The 23,754-nt window shown below is 36.6% G+C and overlaps 3 protein-coding genes across 3 annotated transcripts; all 3 read left to right on the top strand.

Moving 5' to 3' along the window:
• The first annotated feature begins 114 nt into the window (after nucleotides 1-114).
• On the top strand, nucleotides 115-1,911 carry LOC110611085. Its single transcript, XM_021751209.2, has 3 exons — nucleotides 115-1,089; nucleotides 1,198-1,474; nucleotides 1,590-1,911. The coding sequence occupies exons 1-3, from the start codon at nucleotides 160-162 to the stop codon at nucleotides 1,724-1,726; spliced, it is 1,344 nt and encodes a 447-aa protein (XP_021606901.1). The 5' UTR covers nucleotides 115-159; the 3' UTR covers nucleotides 1,727-1,911.
• An 11,966-nt stretch (nucleotides 1,912-13,877) lies between these two features.
• On the top strand, nucleotides 13,878-15,205 carry LOC110610881 (probable pectinesterase 29). Its single transcript, XM_021750955.1, has 5 exons — nucleotides 13,878-14,071; nucleotides 14,153-14,312; nucleotides 14,439-14,645; nucleotides 14,727-14,953; nucleotides 15,043-15,205. The coding sequence occupies exons 1-5, from the start codon at nucleotides 13,878-13,880 to the stop codon at nucleotides 15,203-15,205; spliced, it is 951 nt and encodes a 316-aa protein (XP_021606647.1).
• Nucleotides 15,206-17,007: 1,802 nt separating this feature from the next.
• Nucleotides 17,008-23,078, top strand: LOC110611460 (proteasome subunit beta type-6). The gene is made up of 8 exons (XM_021751824.2): nucleotides 17,008-17,261; nucleotides 17,365-17,441; nucleotides 17,547-17,602; nucleotides 18,004-18,076; nucleotides 18,410-18,521; nucleotides 22,162-22,235; nucleotides 22,604-22,678; nucleotides 22,794-23,078. The coding sequence occupies exons 1-8, from the start codon at nucleotides 17,165-17,167 to the stop codon at nucleotides 22,923-22,925; spliced, it is 696 nt and encodes a 231-aa protein (XP_021607516.1). The 5' UTR covers nucleotides 17,008-17,164; the 3' UTR covers nucleotides 22,926-23,078.
• The last annotated feature ends 676 nt before the right edge of the window (nucleotides 23,079-23,754 follow it).

The following is a 23,754-nucleotide window of genomic DNA, read 5'->3' on the forward strand; positions in this document are numbered from 1 at the left end:
TATACACCCACGCAAAGACGTTGCATTATTATTTTAAAAAAAAAAAAAGGCCAAAATGTTTTTTTTTTTGTGTGTGCGTGTGCGCGCGCGCGTGTATATATACACTCACAGAATCACAGGCTACTTGCCGCTGGCTGCTGTACAAAAGGCCGTCCAACCATGCCCACCTCCACCACTTCTGATGAAACCCATATCGATGTTCAATTCTCCGATCGACGTGTGACGATGGGGTTACCTGATCAAAACAATGATTCTAACGTCCCTTTGTTACTCCAGCCATCATATGCAAGATCAAAATCCCTACTCTTTGATGAACTGCGCAATTTTCGAATAAGCCTCAAATGGTGCGCCCTTGATCACTCCTCTTGCATAGGAAAATTCGTATCATATTTGACATGCATATTCTTCACCATTATTGTCCCCATCATAAGCTCCCTCTCTATTCAAGTACCATCCGATTACCCCATATCTTTGAACAAACTGGTGCAGTTTCCTGAGTCTGGCTTGGCTCTAATAGCTTTCTTGACCCTATCCGGCTTTTTCAGAAAATATGGTCTTCGCCAGCTCTTGTTCCTGGATGGGCTACAAGACGATTCTTTATTTGTGAGACGTGGATACTCCCGGGAGCTTGATAAGGCTTTTCGATACCTGGCATGCATTTTACTACCATCCTTTTTGGTGGAACTTGCACACAAAATCACTTTATTCTCCACGGTGAAAATATCACTACCTTACATTATCGGTTCAGGTGTCCCCTGGAATTCTATCATGTTTGTGTTGGTGTTGGCTTCGTGGGTTTACAGAACAGGTGTTTTCCTGTTGGTCTGCGTTCTGTTTCGGCTGACTTGTGAGCTCCAAATACTTAGATTTGAAGGGCTTCATAAGTTGTTCGATGGATGTGAATCGGATGCTGGAGTCATATTCAGGGAGCATGTTAGGATTAAGAAGCAGTTGTCTGTTACCAGTCATAGATATAGATTCTTTATCATTGCTTGTTCAGTTACCATTACCATTAGTCAATTGGGAGCTTTGCTGCTGGTTCTGGCATTCAAGTCGGACAAAACTTTCATTAATTCAGGGGATCTTGTGGTAAGTAATTTGTTTTTACAAAAACGACTGTGAATTATGGAAGATGACAAATTGGTTTACACCAAATATCATCATCATCAACAACAATTATATTCTGGGAGAATGCAGATTTGTTCAGTGGTGCAGTTAAGTGGCTTCTTCTTATGCTTACTGGGAGCAGCTAGAATCACACATAGAGCTCAAAGGATCGTGTCCGTAGCAACTAGATGGCATATGATCGTTACATCTGCATCCGACAGATCAGACCAAGGGAAACGCCTTATCCAGGATGCTGATGGGACTCTAGTATCCAACTCTGCTGATATTGATGCCGATTCATCAGACATTTTGGTGTCAGATAATTCTTCACAGGATCCATCTTCCTACCAAACCAGGCAGGCTTTCGGTAAGTATTATATTATATTATTCAGACACATGGGCTCAGTTAATGGTTTTTCTTTAGAAAAAATTTCTTGGATTTGTTAATTGCACATTAATCACACTAGTGTAATTTTGTGCAGTGGCATATTTGCAACACAACAATGGAGGAATCACACTATTTGGATTTGCGCTTGACCGCGGATTGCTTCATACACTCTTTGCATTTGAGTTCTCTTTGGTGATGTGGATTCTGAGCAAAGCGGTGGTTCTGTCCTGAGCAATGTCTCTTTTTTCACAAGTCCCTTTACCTTAACCCTTCCTTAAATAAATAAAACTCAGCAGCACAAAGAGATCTGGAGAAGATGTAGATCTGCTTTGTTCATTGTACACTAATATGTATATGAAGAGTTTCATTCATATTTTTCTATGGGTAAAACCATTTAAAGAATTTAATTATTTTATTAAGTCGGTATTGATCTAATTAGCAATTTCCATTTCTCTCCCTATTTAATTCAATTTTCATATGCAATCCAAAAATTAATTGGATCAAATTATAATAAAAATTTTTATTCAATTTTTTTAGATAATTATTATTCTTTTAAAAAAATAGTTTTATTTTTTTTTTAAGGAAGAAAATTAGTAAAATTATATAAAGCAGAAATAAATATAATTAAACGATAAAATAATTTATTAGTCTCTCGTATTTAAGTGGTCAAGTGGCTCCCTTTAATATTTTAATCACAATTATTTTTTATATTTTAATTTTATTCATCCTTTAAATAATATTAATTTTTTTATTAACGTAATTGTTATTCATAATTTTTCATTAATATTTATTTATTTATATGATAATAATTTATATTTAATATATTAACGGTTAATTTTTCTATTTATTCATCTCATATATCTAATACCTTTTAAATTAAATATTTATATCAAAATGTATAAATGATTTATTATAGGCATAAAAATTTTGATACAAATATTTTTAAGTGTGTTTTTATATAAAATTAAATTTATAATTTTATATATATAAACACATATGTTTGTAAGCAGCTAAAATAAAATAATCGTGCTATGTATTTTACTAATATATATTTTTATTTGGATATATTCTAAATTTTATTTGGTTTTTTAAATAATAATAATAGTTGTTATTATTATTATTAATAAATTAATTTTTTATTTAATTTTTTTTCTAATTTGATTAATTGTGTTAAATTAAATACTTTCTAATTCAATAAAGTTATAAAGTTGAACTGTTTTAAAATTTAATTTATTGATTTAATAAATTATTTTAAAGTTAATTAATAATATTTTTATAATCACTATTGAAATATTTGTTTCATTTAAAAAACTTCTTTCATTTCTAAATTCCATAAAATTATTCTTTTATCAGATTATTTAAAAATTATTTTTTATATGTTAAAATAAATATTTTTTCAAACTTAAAATTTTCTAATATATATTTATATATTATTTTTAAAATGCTAAATATTAAGTATATTAGATAGATTAAAGAAAAATCAGTTGATAATAGTTTTAGTTAAAATAAGATCAAGACAAATTATTATTATAAAATTATTGATAAAAATTAAAAAAAATAATAATAATATAAATAATAATTATTAAATATATTTAATAATAAAAAAGAGTAATTTGATAATTTTATAAATTTTTAATTATATAAGTAATGGTAGGTGCATTTAGTTAGACATTAAAAGCACATAATTTGTTGATAAAAAATAAAAATATAAGATAAAATTATAATAAAAGTAAAGTATTAGAATTTTTTTTATAATTAATTTTAAATTTAACTGATATAGTATAGTGATATGATGTTTACGTGGCTAGTGATGTGGTAATTTTATTAATTTTTTAATGGCATATGATGACCTCTGGATCCCTCCGCCCCGGCCTGGGGCCAAGTCCAGAATATCAGCCCAGTAATTAGAGGCCCTCAGATCTTCCTTATGATCCAAGCCCAACCCGCTAGTCCGCCAGCCTTGAAGACCGGACTCCAGTCAGATTCTCCAATCAGGACGGCCCATCTCATTCGGCCCAATGAACAGATCCCCTCTGGTCCTAGCCTTATCATTATCTTCTGGCCCAGCTCGGAACCCAGAAGGAGTTCAACCCATTCGCTTTGTGGGACCATCCGCATGCGTACCTGGGGAGAATCAAGAGTCGTTGCGCATGGGACAGAGATCTGATTCCCTCGTACGTCCGTATCAACGTAGCAGGGACAGGTGGTCCAATGATACACGTTCTGTTACACGTCACTAGCAGCCAAAAGGAAACATATAAAAGGAGAAATACTCTCCTCTAGGTCTAAGATTTTTTCCAGTCTTATAGAACCCATTGTAAAACCCTATTTTCTGGATCTCAGATCATCAATTGGCGCCGTCTGTGGGAACGAAGGAGATCTTTTCATCGCCAGAGTTCCACTCTCATAAACACCCACTGAGATCCACAATGGCTAACCACAACGAAAACAATCTTGTCACTCCAAATGACCTGAGCTCTGCCCAAGAGGGGCAGCAGTTCTCTTTTTCCAGTCCTACAACACCAAATAACCAAACACCAATCCCTTTCAACCCCTCGCCAAGCATGGCGGGGAATACTTCCGCCGCCACCTTGTCCAACCAAGACCTCCAAACCATGGCCCTTCAACTGCAGAGCACCGCCCACTGGTTGGGGCAGATAATGCAGTAATGGGGCCTTAGCACCCAAACCAACGTGTCACCGGTGGTAGAAGAACCCCAGACCAACGAATCTCAGCCTACCTTCAACCACCCCAGAACTGTCAGCCAAGAAACTGAAGACGGGAGGAGGAGAGCCGGAGAAGAGGAAGAGCCGGCAGCTCGAGTTCATGGAAGGAGGGTGAAGGAGCTGATAGAGAATGATGAAGTCGATAGCTACTCCGCCGGAACCACCGGAAGAGTGGGGAGTGAGACATGGGAAGAGGAAGCCCACCAGGAGAGGAAGCCCAGGCAGGAAGGGGAGAGTGTAGACCAGAAGTTGCAAAAGATGAGAGAGCAACTCTTGGCCGAGTTAGGAACGAAGGATCATAACCAGACCCTCCTGCCCACCTCTTCGCCCTTCTCGAAGTGGGTACAGTAGGAGACCGTCCCCAAGAAGTTTATGATGCCACCGATGGCCGCATACGACGGGGCTGGGAACCCTAGGGAGCATGTCTTGAATTACAAGACTTTCATGGAGCTGCAAACTTTGTCAGACGCCCTGATGTGCAAGGTATTTCCTACGATGCTCGCTGAGCCAGCACGGGCGTGGTTCAACAACCTTGAGGCAGGAAGTATTAGTAACTTTGGAGATCTAGCCACTCGCTTCATCAGCCGATTCATTGCCGGGGTGCCTGCAGACAGAAAGATGAGCTATCTGGAGATGGTCAGATAAAGGAAAGACGAATCACTCAGGGAATACGTCGCCCGTTTCAATACGGAGGCCTTGCAAATCTCCAAACTCGATGAAGGAAGGGCTGTCGAAGCCATGCAGAAGGGGACGACCTCAGCAGAGTTCTTTGGCTCATTAAGCAGGAAGCCTCCGACCTCACTGGCCGAGCTGATGAAACGGACCGAAAAATATATAAGGCAGGACGATGCTTTGGAGACAAGCAGATTCGCCAAGGGAGCGACAGATAAGGGGAAAGCACCGGAGGAGGGAAGGTCGGAGAGGCGCGAGAAAAAGCATGGCAAGAGACCTGAACCGTATAGAAAACCCTGGGAGCGCAGGGACCAAGGACCTTCCCCTCGGGCCTTAGAACAAAGGTCACTCCCCCCGTGGGTTCTAGAGAAACCAACCCCTCTCAATGCCTCTAAAGCCGAAGTGCTCATGGCCATCCAAGACAAGGAGTTCCTCCAGTGGCCCAAGCCCATGAAAACATAATCGAACCAGCGAAATCCTGACAAATATTGTCAGTACCACCGCACGAACGGCCATGACACCAATAACTGCTTCCAGTTGATTGCTGAGATCGAAAGGCTAATAAAGAGGGGACACCTCAAGAACTTCATAAAGAAATCAGAAGAACAAAGGCCTCAGCCAAACCCAACAGGACAGACACTCAGAAGAGCGGGAGCAGGGCAGGTGAATGACGGATCCAATGGGACCATCAACATGGTAATTGGAGGAACAAAAGGTTGAACAAGCTACAGAGGTATTTTTCCTTAGAATATTTGTGAAAAGAAATTCTTGTACTATAAAAGTACGAAATAACGCCATCTTATAAATGCAGTGATTAAACTCTATTATTGTGAGCATTAACTCTTTCAGGAAAAGAAAAGAACAAATACCAAAAAAAACCTCCTAGAAATATAGAGACCTCCGGAGCATAGAAGGCCGGCGGGATCACAAAGATCTCCCCGGAACAAAAACGGCCAGGATCTCGTAAGATCTCCTGGAGCAAAAACGGCTGGCGAGGATCTCAAAAAAGACCTCCCGGAGCAAAAACGGCCGGCGAGGATCTCAAAAAGACCTCCCGGAGCATAGAAGGCCGACGGGATCACAAAGATCTCCCCGGAACAAAAATGGCCAGGATCTCGTAAGATCTCCTGGAGCAAAAACGGCAGGCGAGGATCTCAAAAAAGACCTCCCGGAGCAAAAATGGCCAGGATCTCGTAAGATCTCCTGGAGTAAAAATGGCCGGCGAGGATCTCAAAAAGACCTCCCGAAGCAACAAAAAAGGGGGTCCCCAGAGATATCCCGGTAACACATGCTCATAACAAACAGAGGTACACAGCGACCACACGCAAAAACAAAAAATCCGACCTCACATAAAAGATAGGGGCACAGGGTCATAAATAAAAAGCTAAAACTCCAACCTCCCAAAAGAGATTGAGTCATAAGACTTTGATCTCGACTGCTAAGAGTATCAAAGCGTCATGCTGACTTCAAGAGGAATGCTGAAACAAACATAAAAAGACTTCAGATCTGACCTCAAAAGAGCTTGGATCAATAAAGCCAATAAGGCTCCAATCTCGCAAAGTAACCAGCACATAACAAGACTAAACCAAAGCACCTCAACGCCTGTATCATACAGCAGTGCGACCTACTAAAGCAGGGCTCGCAGGAGCCAAAACGCCAAAGCACCGTGCAGACCTCAAGAAGGTGAGCTCAACCCTGGTAAAATCCAGGGGCAGCAAAGAGCCTGTAAAACGCTCAAGAAGCAAACAGCACATAAAACACTTAGGGGCAGTAGGAAGCCTTGACAAATCTAGGGATTTACCCCCTCACCACTCATGTAATAACTGCTGAGGAGGAAAAGGGGCAACCTGAGGAGAAACTCAATGGCGTGAGCAAATGAGACCCTAGCTTCAGCTCCTGTCAAATCAGAACTAAAAGCAAAAAGGTCAGCCCGGCTCATCACCTCAAAAGATCGTAAGTTTAACCCACTATTAGAAACAGAGCTCGCAGGCACGGCCAGTCCAGCTCGGAAAGAGCATACGGGTAAGTATGCCTTAGTGAAATAGATAAATTTATAAGACAAAAGTCCAGTCAATTGATAATATTTCAGTACTGACGAGCTTGCAGGCAAAAAGGAAAGACAGTATAGTGGATTCCTTAGAAAAATTACGAAGCACACAGTTTAAGTGTTTCACTTTTGATAAGTAGAGGCAAGAACAGCTCGAATATAAATGAAAAACAAAAAAGAATTCAAGAAAACAAAAATTTCAATAAAAGGGAGGGGAAATTTACAATCTAATCGTCTAAGATTATGGGAGGAAAGATTGTCCTCAAAGGACTTACATTCCTAGGTATTTCACTATCAACACTACTGCCTTCTACATTAGTATTTACATTACTACTTAGGGGAGGTTTGGCGCCCTCTTGCCCAGACCTCCCATCACCTGCATAAAGTACCATCTCTTGTTTCTGGGGCCCAGCACCTTCCCCTCCTAGTTCTACGTCCTCCTCTTGAGGCCCGGAGTCGTCCTCCCCAGGTTCAAGGACCTCCATATCTTCCTTTTCTCCTAGCCCAGTGTCCTTATCAGAGGGCCCAGCTGAAGCGTGAGAAGTCCCCTTAGGCAGGGGAAAGTCATCCTCTCCATAAAGCACCTCCTCGCCATCAGAGTCTTCCTCTTTGGCTCGGAGTTCAGACAGCGGAGTGGAAGGAGCCTATCTGGCCTCCCTCAAACCTCGATTAAAGCCAGACGCGAACAAACAGAAGCTCTTTTGCCAAATAGCTGTCTTCAGTTCATCAGAGGCCTTGTGCTCCGCAAGTCGCGTCTGGCAAGCCTTAGCTATCTCTGCTTTCAACTCAGGAGAGTCCCTGTAAGCTTGAAGACGAACTTCACAGGCCTGTTCAATCTCCTTCTTCAGCTCGGCTGACTCCTTGAATTCCCGCAGGCGCTCCTCACACTCCAGCTGAACCCTATCTTCAGCCAGCTTAGCATCCTCAAGCAGGGCTGAGCATCTCTTCTTCAAAGCCTCGATCTCTTGGCTGAGGTGTTGATTTTGGAGTTTTATTGTCTCAGCCTCCAAGGTCAGGTCTTTAAAACTTTCTGCTCGCTTGACCAACTCCTGCTCGAGGACCACTACCCGAGCCAGGACTTCCTCCCTTTGAGCCATCATTGCCTCGTGTTAGAACTGGGCTGCCTCAGAATCTGCCTTCAAGGCCTCATACTGGTGGCGGACCTCATCTCTCTCCCTTTGGACCTCTTCCAGAGAAGACAACTGTTTTAGGGCTTCTTTACAACGAATGTCTGCTTCAGCTGCCTTCTCATCCGCTCTCTTGAGAGCATCCAGGGCATATGTCAGCTCTGCCTGTAAGGACTTGGAATGCTCTCGAGCTGCGGCGAGGTTGCTTCGGGCGTCACTGGTGGCAGATAGGTTTTCCTCCAAACGTGCCTCCTCGACCCGGCGATCCACTGATTCCTGGAGAGCGTGGTCACGAGCATCTACCTCCATGAATAGACCCACCACCTAGCAAGGAGGGAAAACTGTCAGAACAAAGAAATGAAGAAAACTAAAGTATAGACAGAAATCGGAAAGGACAACTTACCATAAGGAGCATCTCCCTGATAATATCTCCTAGCTCCCCCCGAGGGCGAGATCGGAATGCCGCCTGCTCACGAGTGGAGCTGGCCAGAAGGCCAGTGAGAGCAAGCAAGCGAGGGTCTGAGGCTTCCGTGACCCTGCCAAACATCCGCTCCTGGATTAACTCAACTACCACGCTTGCCGGGGACTGGTGAGTGATGTCCTCTGCATTCAGGATGTCGTTATCTGGGGCAGACAACAGAGACACCACAGAAGCCTTCTCTTTTCCAATAGCGGGCAGGGCCAGAACCGGCCTTTGTGAAGCACGAGATCTCTTAGGAGCAGGGGCAGGTGCATCAGAAGGAGGAGGACGCTTACTTCCGACCTCCTCTGCTACGGCCTCGTCATCAATCGGACTGGGTCCTACTCCCTCAATGACAGGGGCAACTTCAGTAACAGCCCCCTGAATATCTCCCCCTGCCAGGCTGGTCTCTTTCTCGCCCTCTGGGGTGTTGACATCGGCAGGGTGTGTCCCAGACACCTCCTCGGAAAGAGCAATTTTTCAAATCATGTATAATATAAAAAATATTTTTAAAATCATGCAGGATCCGAAAATATTTTCGGATCCTGTGTGTCAACGCAGATAGTTCGCCAGTCATACTGGCGAACATTCTTGTTCGGCACTTATGTTGCCGAAGAATGGAAAGTTCGGCACCATGGGTGCCGAACTACGCTTGTTCGGCAATATGAGTGCCGAACAAGACTCATTCGTGCCACCGAAGCAACGAAGCTGCTCCCGTGGCTGCAGGCGTGGCATGTTCGGCAGCCAAGGTGCCGAACACGCACGAGGATCAAGGCCTCGTCAGACTACAAAAAAATGTCATACTAATACACATTCACCAACTAAACAATATTCAAAATCACTAACAATATTCAAACATCATTTACTCACTAAATAAATGTATATAATTTAACACTACAATAACATACATATTCTACACATTAATACCATAAAATCACAACAAATACAACTACTTCAAAAATATTCTAACCAAAAATCATAATAAATATTCTATTAAAAATCTCAATAAATATTCTATCACACCAATATTTCATCCTAAAATCACAACATAATTTCATTCATAACTAAGTCTAAATTTAACAGCACATTACAAATTTAAAAATAAAACAATACATAATATTTTTTTAATATTTTAAGTTTACAATTAAAAAAATTATTAATTTTTATTACATTTTTAATTATATTCATTTAGCAAAATTAAATTTCATTACATATTAACAATTATTTAAAATAACTTAAACAAAAATTAAAATTATTTCTAATCAATTTACATAATATTATAATACAAAAAATAAAGTTATATTTAAACAATAAAAAAAATCAATCGGATTACATAATTTAAAAAATATATATATATATTCTTAAAAAAATTTCATATTTTTTTCTTTTAAATTATACTTTTTAAAAAAATATTAAACTTTATTTGATTTTCAAAAATATTTACATAAACTGAAACATATAATAAAATTACTATTATATAATTTATTTATTAATATGATATAAAAATAAAATAAATAATAATTTTAAAATAATAAAACATTATTACAGATGAAATATTTTCAAAAATAATACTAAAACATTTATAAAAAAATATTAAATTTTATTATTTATTAAAAAATATTTAAAAAACTTCAACATTACATAAAATTAATAATATATAATTTATTTATTATTATATTATAAGAATAAAACAATAAAACATTATTACGGATGAAAAATTTTTAATAATAAATTTATTATATTTATAAAAAAAATTATTTCTTTTAATTTTCTTAATTATTATTTATTTTAAAAATCTTTAATTTTATTATATATTCAACAAAATTTATAATAACTTAAATATAAAATTAATTTATTATATTTATAACAAAAATTATTATAACTACAATATTAACTCATTAAAAAAATTAACTATTTAATTTATTAAATTTAACTTTATTTAAATTTCTAATATTTATATAACCACTTATATTAATAATATTTTTGGCTTTTATTTTTGGCTTTTTCTAATAATAATTTCTAATAATTATATAACAACTTCTTTTTATTTTATCATAATTTAATATTTTATTTTTTATATATTAAGTGAAAAAATTATATATGCATATTTAAAAAAAAAAAGATCAATAAAAACCTGGTGGAAAGAGATCGCTTGTGCTGGAGAAGAAGATTTGCTGGAGAAGAAGATTTGCTGAAGATGAAGGCTTCCGGCGATGGAGCGAGAGAAGAGAGCTGCGCAGAGGAGAAGGAGGATAAAAAATTTTGAAGGGGGAAAGAGAAGAAGAAGAGCGAGACTTCGGCTTTAAAGCCAAAGTCTCCTCTGTCCAGGACTGTGCATGCAGAGCCACGCGGCTCTGCATGCACAGAAAAGAGTTCGGCACTATCAGTGCCGAACTCTTTTCGCGGTCAATGCTTCGTCAGGAATCTCTGACGAAGCATTGAATTATGCATGTTCGGCACCATTGTTGCCGAACATGCCACGCTGCAGCCACGCGAGCAGATTGCTCTGCTCATGTGGCACGGTTCCACTTGTTCGGCACCATGGGTGCCGAACAAGTTATGTTCGCCACCATGAGTGGCGAACATCATGAAGTTCGCCATCATTGATGGCCAACTTCTGGGTTCGTCAGTATGACTGGCCAACTATCTGCGTTGACACACAGGATCCAAAAATATTTTCGGATCCTGCATGATTTTAAAAATATTTTTTATATTATACATGATTTGAAAAATTGCTCCCTCGGAAATACCCTCAGAAGGCACAACCAGATCCTTCCTCGCCAGCTCAATGTCCTCAATCGACCCGGTGGCAATCCGGGGAGCCCCCTCCTGCCTAGGAATCGCAACTTGCATAGATTTTGGAGCCTGGGAAGATTGATTGGCCGAGCTCGGCCTGCTACGGCTAGATGGCCTGGATGATTTGGTACTTTGAGAGCTCGGCTTAGGAGCTCGAGAAGAAGCTGGGGCAGGAAGTCGGCTAACCGTCCTGGAAGAAATAACCCGGGCCACTTCTTCAGTAGCCTCTGAGATACGTCGCCCAGCTCGGAGGGCGTCCAGCGCAGCGTTCATGCTCTCCCTAGACAGAACTAAGTTCTTTGGAGGCTTAATTTGGTCCATCTCGATGTCAGAAGCTACAAACAATACAAAATTAGAACGGGTTAGCATAATCCCTAGTAGAAATCACAAAGAAAAAGCAAAACAGCTGGACAAAGCACAATACCCACATCCTGGATATCCTTAAGATTACAGGCAAACATACATTTCTCGACGTCGTACTTCTTGCCCACAGAAGTCAGACGAAGAAACCCAACCTATTCGGTAAGACTCAATTGGGGCAGGTCGTTACAACCCAGAGAGACCCCTTCCCAGGGGAGATTGAGCTCCCAAGCCAACCCCGTGTTCTTCTTCAACTCCACCACCAGAAATCCCTCTACCCAACCCTTGATGGAGTCTTTGTGACCCATGAAAATGGACAACCCTCCGCGAGGGGCAAAATAATAAAATCTCTGGCTCGCTTTGACTAGCCGGAAAAAGCTAACGAACAGGTGAACTGTGGGTGTAAACCCCCAGCTCAGACACGCAGATTCAAAGCAAGACATGAAAAGAACGGAGTTAGGGGTTAGCATTTGAGGGGTGATCTCGAAATACTGGAAGACCTCTTTAAAGAAAGAAGAAAAGGGGAAGGACAGACCGTATTCCCTCTGTTTGAGGAAGAAGACTAAACGGACGTCCCTTTGAGGGTCGATTAAGCCAGGGGGAGAAGGATCAGGAAGAACAATCCTCTCATTACGGTAAGGAGCCCGGATGTGGTAAAGAGGGGTATCCAGGTATTCCCTAGAAATGAAATTCCTAATGTTAGACGGGGTGATGCTAGACTCCAGGTTGACGACGTCGGGGAGACTAGAACTATCCATGGAGGAATAAGAAAGCGTACCTGAAACACAGTAAAGATGGATAAGCAGAAGAAGAAGGCAAAGGAGAACAGAGAGCAGAAGAGAAGCAAGCTTTCCGAAAAGACAGAGAGAATTCGAAATGTGAAACAATAAAGAGCCGAAAAGATGTTTTGAATAGTTTTGCCCTTTGGCGGCGCGGTCATGATGACTCTCGGTATTTACCCCCTCATCAGCCAGACAATAACTGACGAGAAGGTAAAGGGGAAATTGATGACCGCTGGATCCCTCCGCCCCGGCCTGGGGCCAAGCCCAGGATATCAGCCCAGTAATTAGAGGCCCTCAGGTTTTCCTTATGATCCAAACCCAACTCGCCAGTCCGCCAGCCTTGAAGACCATACTCCAGTCAGATTCTCCAATCAGGACGGCCCATCTCATTCGGCCCAATGAACAGATCCCCTCTGGGCCTAGCCTTATCCTTATCTTCTGGCCCAGCTCGGAACCCAGAAGGAGTTCAGCCCATTCGCTTTGTGGGACCATCCGCATGCGTACCTGGGGAGAATCAAGAGCCGTTGTGCATGGGACAGAGATCTGATTCTCTCGTATGTCCGTATCAACGTAGCAGGGACAGGTGGTCCAATGATACACGTTCTGTTACACGTCACTAGCAGCCAAAAGGAAACATATAAAAGGAGAAATACTCTCCTCTAGGTCTAAGGTTTTTTCCAGTCTTATAAAACCCATTGTAAAATCCTATTTTCTGGATCTCAGATCATCAGCGTATATAACAGGTAAAATACAATTAGAGCAAATTTAAAAGATAATATATATAGTGTAATTGCAATAATTTTTTTAGTAATTAACTTTAATTAAAAAATATGTCTAAACAAATTCATATTATTTAAATGATGGATCAAAATTATTAGAAAGCCATAGTAACACCTGTTTAGAATGAGATGAGAATCCCAAATGTGAAGTATAAAAGTTACCGACAAAATTTCAAAAATTATTGGCATGGTAAAATGGAAATATGCAAATTTTTTTTTTAAATTTTTTTTGAAATAAAACGTCAATTCATTAATATTTTGATTTATTGTATTTTCAGTTAGATATTTGATTAGAATACTTATTTAAGAAACGATATAAAAGAGTGAGCAAAATAACAATCTAGTCCAAATTAATCAAGTAATATTTTTTGTTTTAATTACCATATCTTTTTTACTTAATTCTATTCTTCTACCACGTTTCTTACTCTAAACAATCTTATCTCCTTGAAATGAAAATCTGCAAAAAAAATCACAGAAAGAAATGAAAATAATAAATTCCAAAATGTTGCTTGATATATAAGATTTACATGCCTTGCTAGCAATTCATTTTCTGATCAATTCCCATCTGCTTCACCATTTTCTTTGATGAAGATGTTGCTTCAATGGGTTTCATGTTTATGGTTTGCACTATTGATGAGTAGCTCTCACTTGGAACATGCCAATGCTGGTAATTGGTATAGGAACAGAAATGCATTACCTCATCATGTAGCAATCCATGTTGATCAGTTAGGGCAGGCAAATTTCTCTAGAATTCAAGCTGCTATTGATTTCATTCCATCAAATAACAAACAGTGGTTTTGTATCCATGTCAAGGCCGGAATATATAGGTAATTTCCATATGATAAGTCATTTATTCAAATAAAATCTCTGCAATTATTTGGCTATGAAAAAATTATTATACTGTGCAGAGAGAAGGTGAAGATCCCATCTGACAAACCATACCTCATTCTTGAAGGAGAAGGGGAAAGAACAACTTTCATTGTTTGGGGAGATCATGATTCCACGTTACAAAGTCCTACTTTTATGTCTTCAGCAGATAACATTGTAGTTAGAAACATTAGCTTTGTGGTAAGCAAATTATCACCATCTCATTTTTCTTTCTTTATATAGATAACTAAAATGAGAGAGTTTGCCCTCAATAGTGACAATCATAATGAAATGTTCCTTTTTCTTTTTTGTACAATGGTTGAGCAGAACAAGTACAATTTCCTTGACAATAATAAACCTTTAACACCAGCGGTAGCTGCTATGATTTCTGGGGATAAATCTGCATTTTACCAGTGTGATTTTGCTGGGGTGCAAGATACTTTGTGGGATGATCAAGGCAGACATTACTTCAAAGATTGCACCATTCTGGGAGCTGTTGATTTCATCTTTGGTAGTGGTCAATCTATATATGAGGTATTTTTTTTCTTTGATAATCATCACCCTTTTTTCAAATTCATCTACAAATACCTAATTGTTTCTAATGTGTACTTGCAGGGTTGTTCCATTAAGGTACTTGGAGGTGGATATGTAACGGCACAGGGAAGAAGCAACCCAAATGATGCAAATGGATTTGTGTTCAAGATGTGCAACATCTTCGGCACTGGTCCAACCTACTTGGGGAGGCCATGGAGAGCGTATTCCAGGGTGATATTCTACAAGTGTTACTTTGCAAATGTCATAGACCCCAGGGGATGGAATCCTTGGAATTTTCTTGGCCAAGAGTAAGTTCTTTCACCATTTACTGTTGGTTTTTTTTTTTTTTTTTCGGTTGAGTTTGTAAAGAAAAATGTTGAATTTTTATAATGAACAGGAACCGGATAACATATGTAGAGTATGAAAACTACGGACCAGGAGCTGCCTCTACACAGAGGGTGAACTGGGTGAAGAAGCTGAGCCCTCAAGCCATTGATCAATTTACTAGCTTGTCTTTCATTAATTCTGGAAATTGGATTCAACGCCAACCTAGTTGCTGAAAATTCCTCAGACATTCCATGACTCTGATTTTCTTTCCTTTTTTTTTCTGGCTTTTGTCTTCTATGTATGGTTAAGGAGGTCTTTGAGTATTTTTAGTAGGAGATTGGGAATTATAAATTGAATCTGAGTTTATCAGAATCTACTTTATCACTGTGTTTCTATTTCAAAAATGAGGAGAAAAAATATTAGAAAAAGTTTAAACTCCAATATTTTAAGCTATTTCTATTATATAGATCACATATGAGCAAAATTATTATTTAGAATTTTTTAATGCGTATTTAAGTTACTGTTTCATTTGCTAATTGTAGTATAAACTGAAAAATATATATGTATATAGAGTTTTATTCTCTAATATTAAATTTCTTTAAAATAATAAAAACTTCAAAATAAAAATAATTATTTAAATCATTAAAAAAATTTCAAATTTTAGTTTTAAACAAACTTCAAAGAATCGAATAGTTTTTTGCAAATGGCATGCTTTTTTTTTTTTCTTTGAGGAGTGGGAGTGTTTGTTTTATTCATTGTATTTATAATAGATGTCTTATATTTTCAACATTATTGATTATAGTTTTAAATAATATATTAGTTACTTTATCCATTTCATAAAAAATAATTTTATTTTTTTAAAATATATTTTAATTTAAAACATTAATTTATTTATTAATTTTTAATATGCTCTATTTATATTAGAAATGTTAATATAGATGTAAAAAAAATAAAGTGGTAATATAAAAATTATTTATTTTTTTGAAAGAGTCAAAATTATTTATTAATTATATTTTTTTAATATATGTAAAAAGTACTATAAAACCAACTTGGTGAATTAAAGGATAAAATAAGTATCTGTTAATGACAATTATTATTATTATTATTTTGAAAATAATAGTACTAAGATGATGGAGAAGGATTAAGATTTTTTTTTAAAAAATAGAAATTAGAGATTAGAGATTGGGGAAGGGAGTAAAACTTGAGATTATTTACTCAAATACACTCACTATCAGACAATTTATGTGTCATTGAGCTAAAATAATCCAAACAATAATTATATTTATATCTTAAAATTTATTTTTTTAATAATAAATCCAAAACTTGAAGTTTGGATATAATTTTAGTTAGTAAATTAAATTAAATTTTAAAATATTAATGGTAAATTTATAATATAATTTTTAGAGTTCTGTTTTATTATAACTTTAAAATACATATTTTATTTTAGTTGCGTCTTTATTTATGAGTATTAAATTCAGCCCCTCTTTTATTAATTATATTATTTTTCTTTTTGATAATTAAAGATTTGTGAAAATTAATTTTTAATTAAATTTTACATATTTTAAATTTTTATAAAAAAATACTAAAATAATATATATATATTTTTTAATTTCTTAACTCTCAAATTTTATATATGCATTTTTTGATATTCGATATTATTAAGTATCGACACTGATAATTTATCAAAAGTTTTATTAAAATATTTATACACAATATTGTATGTTCAATAATATTAAAAATTATATATATGTATATATATTTCAATAATATTAATTTTAAAATATATATTTATAATATTTTAAAATTTTATTAATTTAATTAATTTTAACAGTTAAATATTATTGAAAAATATAAAATATATTTGATATAAAAATTAATTATTAAATTTTTTATATTATAAAATTAAATAACAAAATAATTAATTAAAAATTAATTAGTAAATCTCAATTAATATATTAAGGTATTTTAAAAATTTAACTAATAATTTGACTAAATAGTAAATTCTCTAATAATAATAATATAATTTTCTGTTTCTTTTGGTCGGCGACAAGAAGTGGGCTTGAGGAGGAAGTCAGGTTCGCAGGCATTCCGCGAAAATATAAAACCTCTCAGGACTTGTGCTTTTCTTCACTGATCTGCAATATAAATCTTTTCTCTTCGGATTGAGTTGGAAATTATCTTTAACCAGGCTAATGGATCTCAAGGCTCCTCACTCCATGGGTACTACTATTATCGGCGTCACCTATAACGGCGGCGTCGTTCTGGGTGCCGACTCTCGGACCAGCACTGGTATTCTCTTTGTAGCTCCTTAGCTATTACTCCATTTTCTTTTCCCTTTTAAAGATTAGATCAAATAATTTATGAGGACTCTTTTGATGGCTTTTACTTTTAGGGATGTATATCGCTAATAGGGCATCGGACAAAATTACTCAGCTCACTGACAATGTCTACGTTTGTCGTTCTGGATCGGTATCCTTTCCATCACTCTCCCTCGATTTATATTCAGTTTCAACTTTTTCTTCTTCAACACTGTATTTCCTAGGGTTTCTTTGTTTATACTCTATTCTTTTGCAGGCCGCTGATTCGCAGATTGTGTCCGACTATGTGCGCTACTTTCTTCATCAGCACACGTGAGGATTTTCTTTTTTGTTGGCAACTTGTGATTTGTGATAATTTTTCAAGTTTCATCAATTCTCATTAGCTTGCCCTCTGTTTGGTGTCTCTTTTTTTTTTTTTATCAGAAACTATCAAAGAGTTGGAATTGAATTGAATTCATTTCTATTGATTTAACTTTGACATGTTTGGAAATATTTAAGTGATAGGAAGCGGATGCCCTGCTCTCTTATTCTTTACCCTAAATCTAATTTAAAAGCATATGCAACATTCTTATGTGTTTGTAATTGTATTGGTTTGGTCATAATTGGAACTGTCTACTTTGATTGACCAGTTTGCAATATATTAGTCATTTGTCAGCATTTCCTTTTCTTGATACGTTGCACTTTTTTCATTCATCAATTATCTTTATGTACAGAATACAGCTGGGTCAGCCTGCAACTGTCAAGGTTGCTGCAAATCTGGTCAGGCTGCTTTCATATAACAACAAGGTTTGTGCTTGCCTTGCTGATGGATGAGAGAGAGAGAGAGAGAGAGAGAGAGAGCTAGTTGCTATTTTGGTTTTCTCGTTATGTATTCTTGCTTCTGATAAATCACAAGATTTGAGTTCTGTGCTCGTGCTTGACTTCTTGTAGTTCTCTTGACTTTGCAGAACATGCTAGAAACTGGTCTAATTGTTGGTGGATGAGAGAGAGAGAGAGAGAGAGAGAGAGAGAGCTAGTTGCTATTTTGGTTTTCTCGTTATGTATTCTTGCTTCTGATAAATCACAAGATTTGAGTTCTGTGCTCGTGCTTGATTTCTTGTAGTTCTCTTGACTTTGCAGAACATGCTAGAAACTGGTCTAATTGTTGGTGGATGGGACAAGTATGAAGGTGGTAAAATTTATGGAATTCCTCTTGGCGGAACAATAATAGAGCAGCCTTTTGCTATAGGAGGTATATATTTCCCTCCATCCTATGAATGAGAAACTTAAAACCACAGAAAGCATAAAATTTCATGCATTTACGAGGCCCTTACTCTACAAAAGAGAAATGATGCATGTTAATTTGACATTGTAGGTTAATTAAAATTGGCATCACCTGTACATTTTTTTCATGAAAAGTTATTATTTGGACTGAGTTATTTCCTCATGGTTTGGACAGCCTATGAAACCTTTTCATACTTGATGTAATCTGTAATATCTGGTAAAGCTGTGCTATTGATGAAATTGTTAGACTTTCTGTGTGGCGCATGTATTTGGGCATATGAGTTCCTTGTGGTTGGTAGTTGGTACTTCTTCATAGCATATGCTTTGAAGCTTCCATATCCTATCTCTTGGTTTAGGTGCAGAATTAGGTGACAATGGATGTTTTGATGTTATTTGTAAGTTGTAACTATAATTCTTTAATGTTTAGAATTTGCCAGTTCTCTTCTGTTTTTTTTTTTGCCTAAAAATATGTATTTGAACTTGCACATGTTTAAAACAGATGTATTAACTAACTGATCCGAACAACATGCAGTACAATATTAATAATTATCCAATGGGTTCTTACACATTTTATGTACCTGATAGGATGTAGCAGTTTGATCCCTATAATTTCATAGTCCTCCTTGTCCTTAATTATTCTTCTAATATTGAGTTGCACAATTGTTTTTGGAAATGAGAAATCCGGAGTAGAAAAATTGGAAACAAGCTTTTGCCCTCTTTCCAAAAATGTTTGATTGTAGGGATTGAAAGAAAAAGGGAATGGGAGATCATGAGTAAAATAAGTCTCTATTACTGGCTTTGCATTTCCATGTGAGGGTTAGGATTAGAAATTGGAAATGCGAATGGGCATGAATTCTCGTTCATACTTTTTCATTCCTGACCCCTGCATAGCATACATATTTGTTTGCTGCATCAACTGCTATATGTATAAAGAAAAGGAAAAGGAAAGGGCTTAACAACATTGGAAAAGGGAAATTCTGTTTGTACCCATAACTGTTCTAGTGGAAGTGGCTTGAAGGTGAGATTGAAGTTGAATTTTGGAATAGGGTTTTGATGGACATTGATGGGATGATTGATTGTTGCTGGCTATTCCAGCAGGATCTTGTCTGTGCCATGTACCATGTATTCAAAACACTGTCGATAGATATTAGGGGCATAGTTATTAAAGCTGCGCCTCAGCCCAAAGCTCACTAGGCTCGAATGCTTTATGCCTTGAGTGCCTAGGAGTGCACTTTGTTCCGGTCACAATGGTCTAAGGCAGCGCACTCTCCACCTTCTGCAAGCACTTGCATTCAAAAAAAAAAAGAAAAAAGGAAAACTTCTCCACTTGAAATTTGCCAATGTACTAGAATCTAGCATTGATGACTAAGAAGTTATCTGACTTAGGATCACTAGTGAATAGTGATAACTAGTCACTTCTAATTTCTCTCCTCATACATAATTTTCAGTATTTTCTTATTATCTTTCTCATCTTAACTACTTTTTGTACTACCGTATTCTAGCTTCCTGAAATTATCCTTTTAAATATTATTAAAAATGCTATAGGAGTAATTTATTGTAGTAATGTGATATTCTTTATTTTCTTTTACAAAAATGTCATCAAAATGCGGTATATATTTCTTGATTATATTCCTTATAAGTCTAAAGGAAAGAAATATTAACATGTTATTTAGGTCATATATTTCTTGGTGTCTAGAATTACTTTTTTACTAAATTTTATTTTTAGTCCCTCACCGTATTCAGGCGTGTGCCAGCACCTTGTGCCTAGGCTCCTCCCCTTGCGCCTTAGTGCTCCTTAAGCCCTTAATAATTGTGATTAGGGGGATCTGCTTTGGGTTTTAACTGAAAAACCGAGCCGATAATTCAGTTTTTTCTTTGGTTTTTTAGTTTTTCATGACAATTTCAGTTTTGGCTTTATTGTTTTAAAAAAATTGGTTATTTGGTTCAGTTCAGTTAGTTTAGTTAAAAAAAGAGAAAGATTTACATATACAAATATAATAACCCTATCTCCCTCCCTCGATTGGACCCCTTAACGCATCCAAGAACTTTTCCTCTTCTTCTAACGCCATTCGCATGTCCTGGCTAGAGCTTCTTCTTCACACCCAATGTCCTGCCCCTTGTCACCCGTTGCCTTCTCAAGATATTGAAGGGTTGCCTCTTTTTGTTCCTCTATCAATTCTCCACTCTTGATCTCGGGTTTATGGAATCGTTACAATGAGTTTCAACTGCAGTTGTCGGTTATGAGTGTTGCTAGCTTCCCATCTCGTCTCTGTGGGTCGCACCTTCTTCTTCTTCTTGACGCAGCGCTATCAATGGCTACTGGGTCCCATAGGGCCTTCATCTCCATATTCCAATGCCACGCGGGGGGTATCAACAATGCCATTCCTGTGCCATGAACATTGATGGCTGTATGGGTTCTGCTTCTTGATTTTTGTGCTCCTTTTGAAAATATTGTTCACTCTTCTTTGACTGATTAAGTTCTGTGATTATTGAGTATTGCAAATTGTAATTGGAACTGAAGTGTTGCATTTTATTGCAATTGTGTTTCATTTTGTGAATTGTACTGCGATCCTGTTTTGTGAATTGAGTAGGCTGGATAGGGAGGGAAGTTAACTGAAACGCCATCATCTTGTGACATTCTGTACCAAATGATGAACCAAACTGATCTGCCAATTTCCAGTTTGATTCGGTTTACTACATACTTACAGTTTGATTCAGTTCACTACATACTTACAGTTTGATTCAGTTGTCATAATTTTAAAAAATTGTTTTCAGTTATTTTAACTTGGTGTGGAACCAAACTGATCAATTTTGCATGCCCTTGATAGATAAAACTCCTGATAGCCTTTTGGTTTCTTTTTGCCAATATCGCCTTGACCATTGATAATGATATTGTTGGTGAGGGTTCCAAGTCTTTGATAAAGGCTAATGGGATTGGGTTTAATTTGGCTCGACAAATTGTCTTCAAGATAATCATACATGCAATCACAGCACTAGATGGTTCTGTTAAAATATATTTTTCTGCCTCCTAATTATTTAAGTTAGGAGCTTTTCTCCCTGTCTGTTGTTATAGCCTCTAATCATATTGGAGATTACTATAAGTTTAAGAATGTAATTATCGCAGAAGGTCGGCCACAAATGCAGGATTCGGTCCCGAATTGTTTGAATAGCATAGATTGGGTAACTTAAATTTTAGTGTTCTAGGATCTTTCTGAATATCTAGTCCTAAAATTGGAGGAGACAGATCAATATAGCTGAACCCAGCTACTTTTGAATGAAGCCATTCTTGGGTTTTTATGTTCTTGTAGAAGAGTTTATCTGAGAGTTAATTTGCTAAATTGCATGAGTTTAGTGGATGTTTGGGAACTCTGTTTTATCCTCAACTTTATTAGTTTTTTCCAGAATGACCAATAGAAACCTGTTATATTAGTTTATTTTTACAATACTAAAAAGAATAAAATAAAATATTCATTTTAATTTTGGTAGTCTTGAATTGTCTAATTATGAGTTTCTATGTAAAAACACAACTAATGCAAGTTAAAAAAAATTCGCAGCGTATTTTTCTTTCCTATATGAGGGAATAGTTAACATAATGATGGTTTTTTCAGGATCTGGCTCCAGTTACTTGTATGGATTCTTTGATCAAGTATGGAAAGAAGGGATGACCAAGGATGAAGCTGAGGTATGTAACTATTGACTAATGCAAATGGAAAAATTAGTTGACACCTGGAACAGATGTTTGATGAATCATTCTGGATGTTTATTGGACTGATCACTCCTGGTTGTGACTTGTGATGTTGTACCTATTTGCAACCTTGTGCCACTATGAGGGTTAAGTTTGACTAGTGAAAATGAATCTAAAGTGTTTCGGCTGGCTTTCTTTTGTTTCTTTTTGCTCCAAGTTAGACAAAGTCATGGTTATTGAGGGAAGAACATAAGCTGCAGTGTTCTTTTTTGTATGAATCTCTAACCAACGGATAAAATAAATAAGTACTTGCATACTTGTGTGCTTAAGCTCTGACGGTGATGGTATTTGTATCTTTCTCGCAGCAATTAGTTGTAAAGGCAGTTTCCCTGGCCATGGCAAGAGATGGTGCTAGTGGTGGTGTTGTTCGTACGGTCATTGTAAGATGCTTAGAACTCTGGCAGTAGTTACTAAGCAATCTAGTGTGTTTTTTCTTTTCAAGGGCACAAGATGGCTTAAACTCTAATCCCGTGGCTATTATACAAATACTTGCAGATCAATTCAGAGGGAGTGACAAGAAACTTCTATCCTGGGGACAAACTTCCACTGTGGCATGAAGAGTTGGAGCCTCATAATTCATTGTTGGATATTCTGAATGCTTCTGGTCCGGAGCCAATGAACATATGATGAAGTGAAAGTGCCCAGCTATTTTATCGTATTTTCATCAGTAGATTTTCTGGTACATTATTTATCTTTATTGCTCGCACCCTAGTTCCTAGGATGGAATTTGTAATGGTTTCTGTTCATTTTTGAATTTAAATGTGATGGGTCTCCGAGTAAGATGTGTGGTGGTTTTTTTCTTTGGTTCGGCTATAGTAAAGCTATAGCCATCACAATGATAAGCACGCTGGGAAATCAGCGAAAGAGAACTTGAAGTTTTAGTGGCCAGTATCGACCCATTAAAAGCTGGTCTGTCTTTGTTTACATATAAAAAAATTTGGAATGTCAAACGTTAACTAAAATCTTAATCGGGAACAGGTTTGACGGGCCCCTGGTTAGGAGCTGACGCCTCCTTTTCCACAGGCTCAATCACTGTGCGAGTATGCATAAAAATTACCTGGTGTATTAGTAAAGTTTAGAGTAATATTTAACACATGGTTTAGATAAATTTATTATTTATACTTTCAGTTTTACAAAATGTATTAAAATATTTATGAAGTTTTAAAAAATTTATTAATCGTTTATTCATTAATTTTAGAAAATTTTAAAATCTTATTAATAGGAAAGAGTTAATTAGTAGTTATTTTTATATTAATTTTTTTATTAATAATAAAATGTTTAATGGTTAGAAGTAATAAAGGAAATAATTATAGATTTTTTAATTATTTTTAATTTTTGAGAAACTAATTAATTAAATTTTTTATACTAAAAAATTTAATAATAATTGTGAAAATTAGTCCTTATAAAGTTATTTTTATTTTCTTATGCATTAAGGAAATATAGTTATAGCAATACT

This window comes from Manihot esculenta, chromosome 3, assembly GCF_001659605.2.
Source record: "Manihot esculenta cultivar AM560-2 chromosome 3, M.esculenta_v8, whole genome shotgun sequence".
NCBI lineage: Eukaryota > Viridiplantae > Streptophyta > Magnoliopsida > Malpighiales > Euphorbiaceae > Manihot > Manihot esculenta.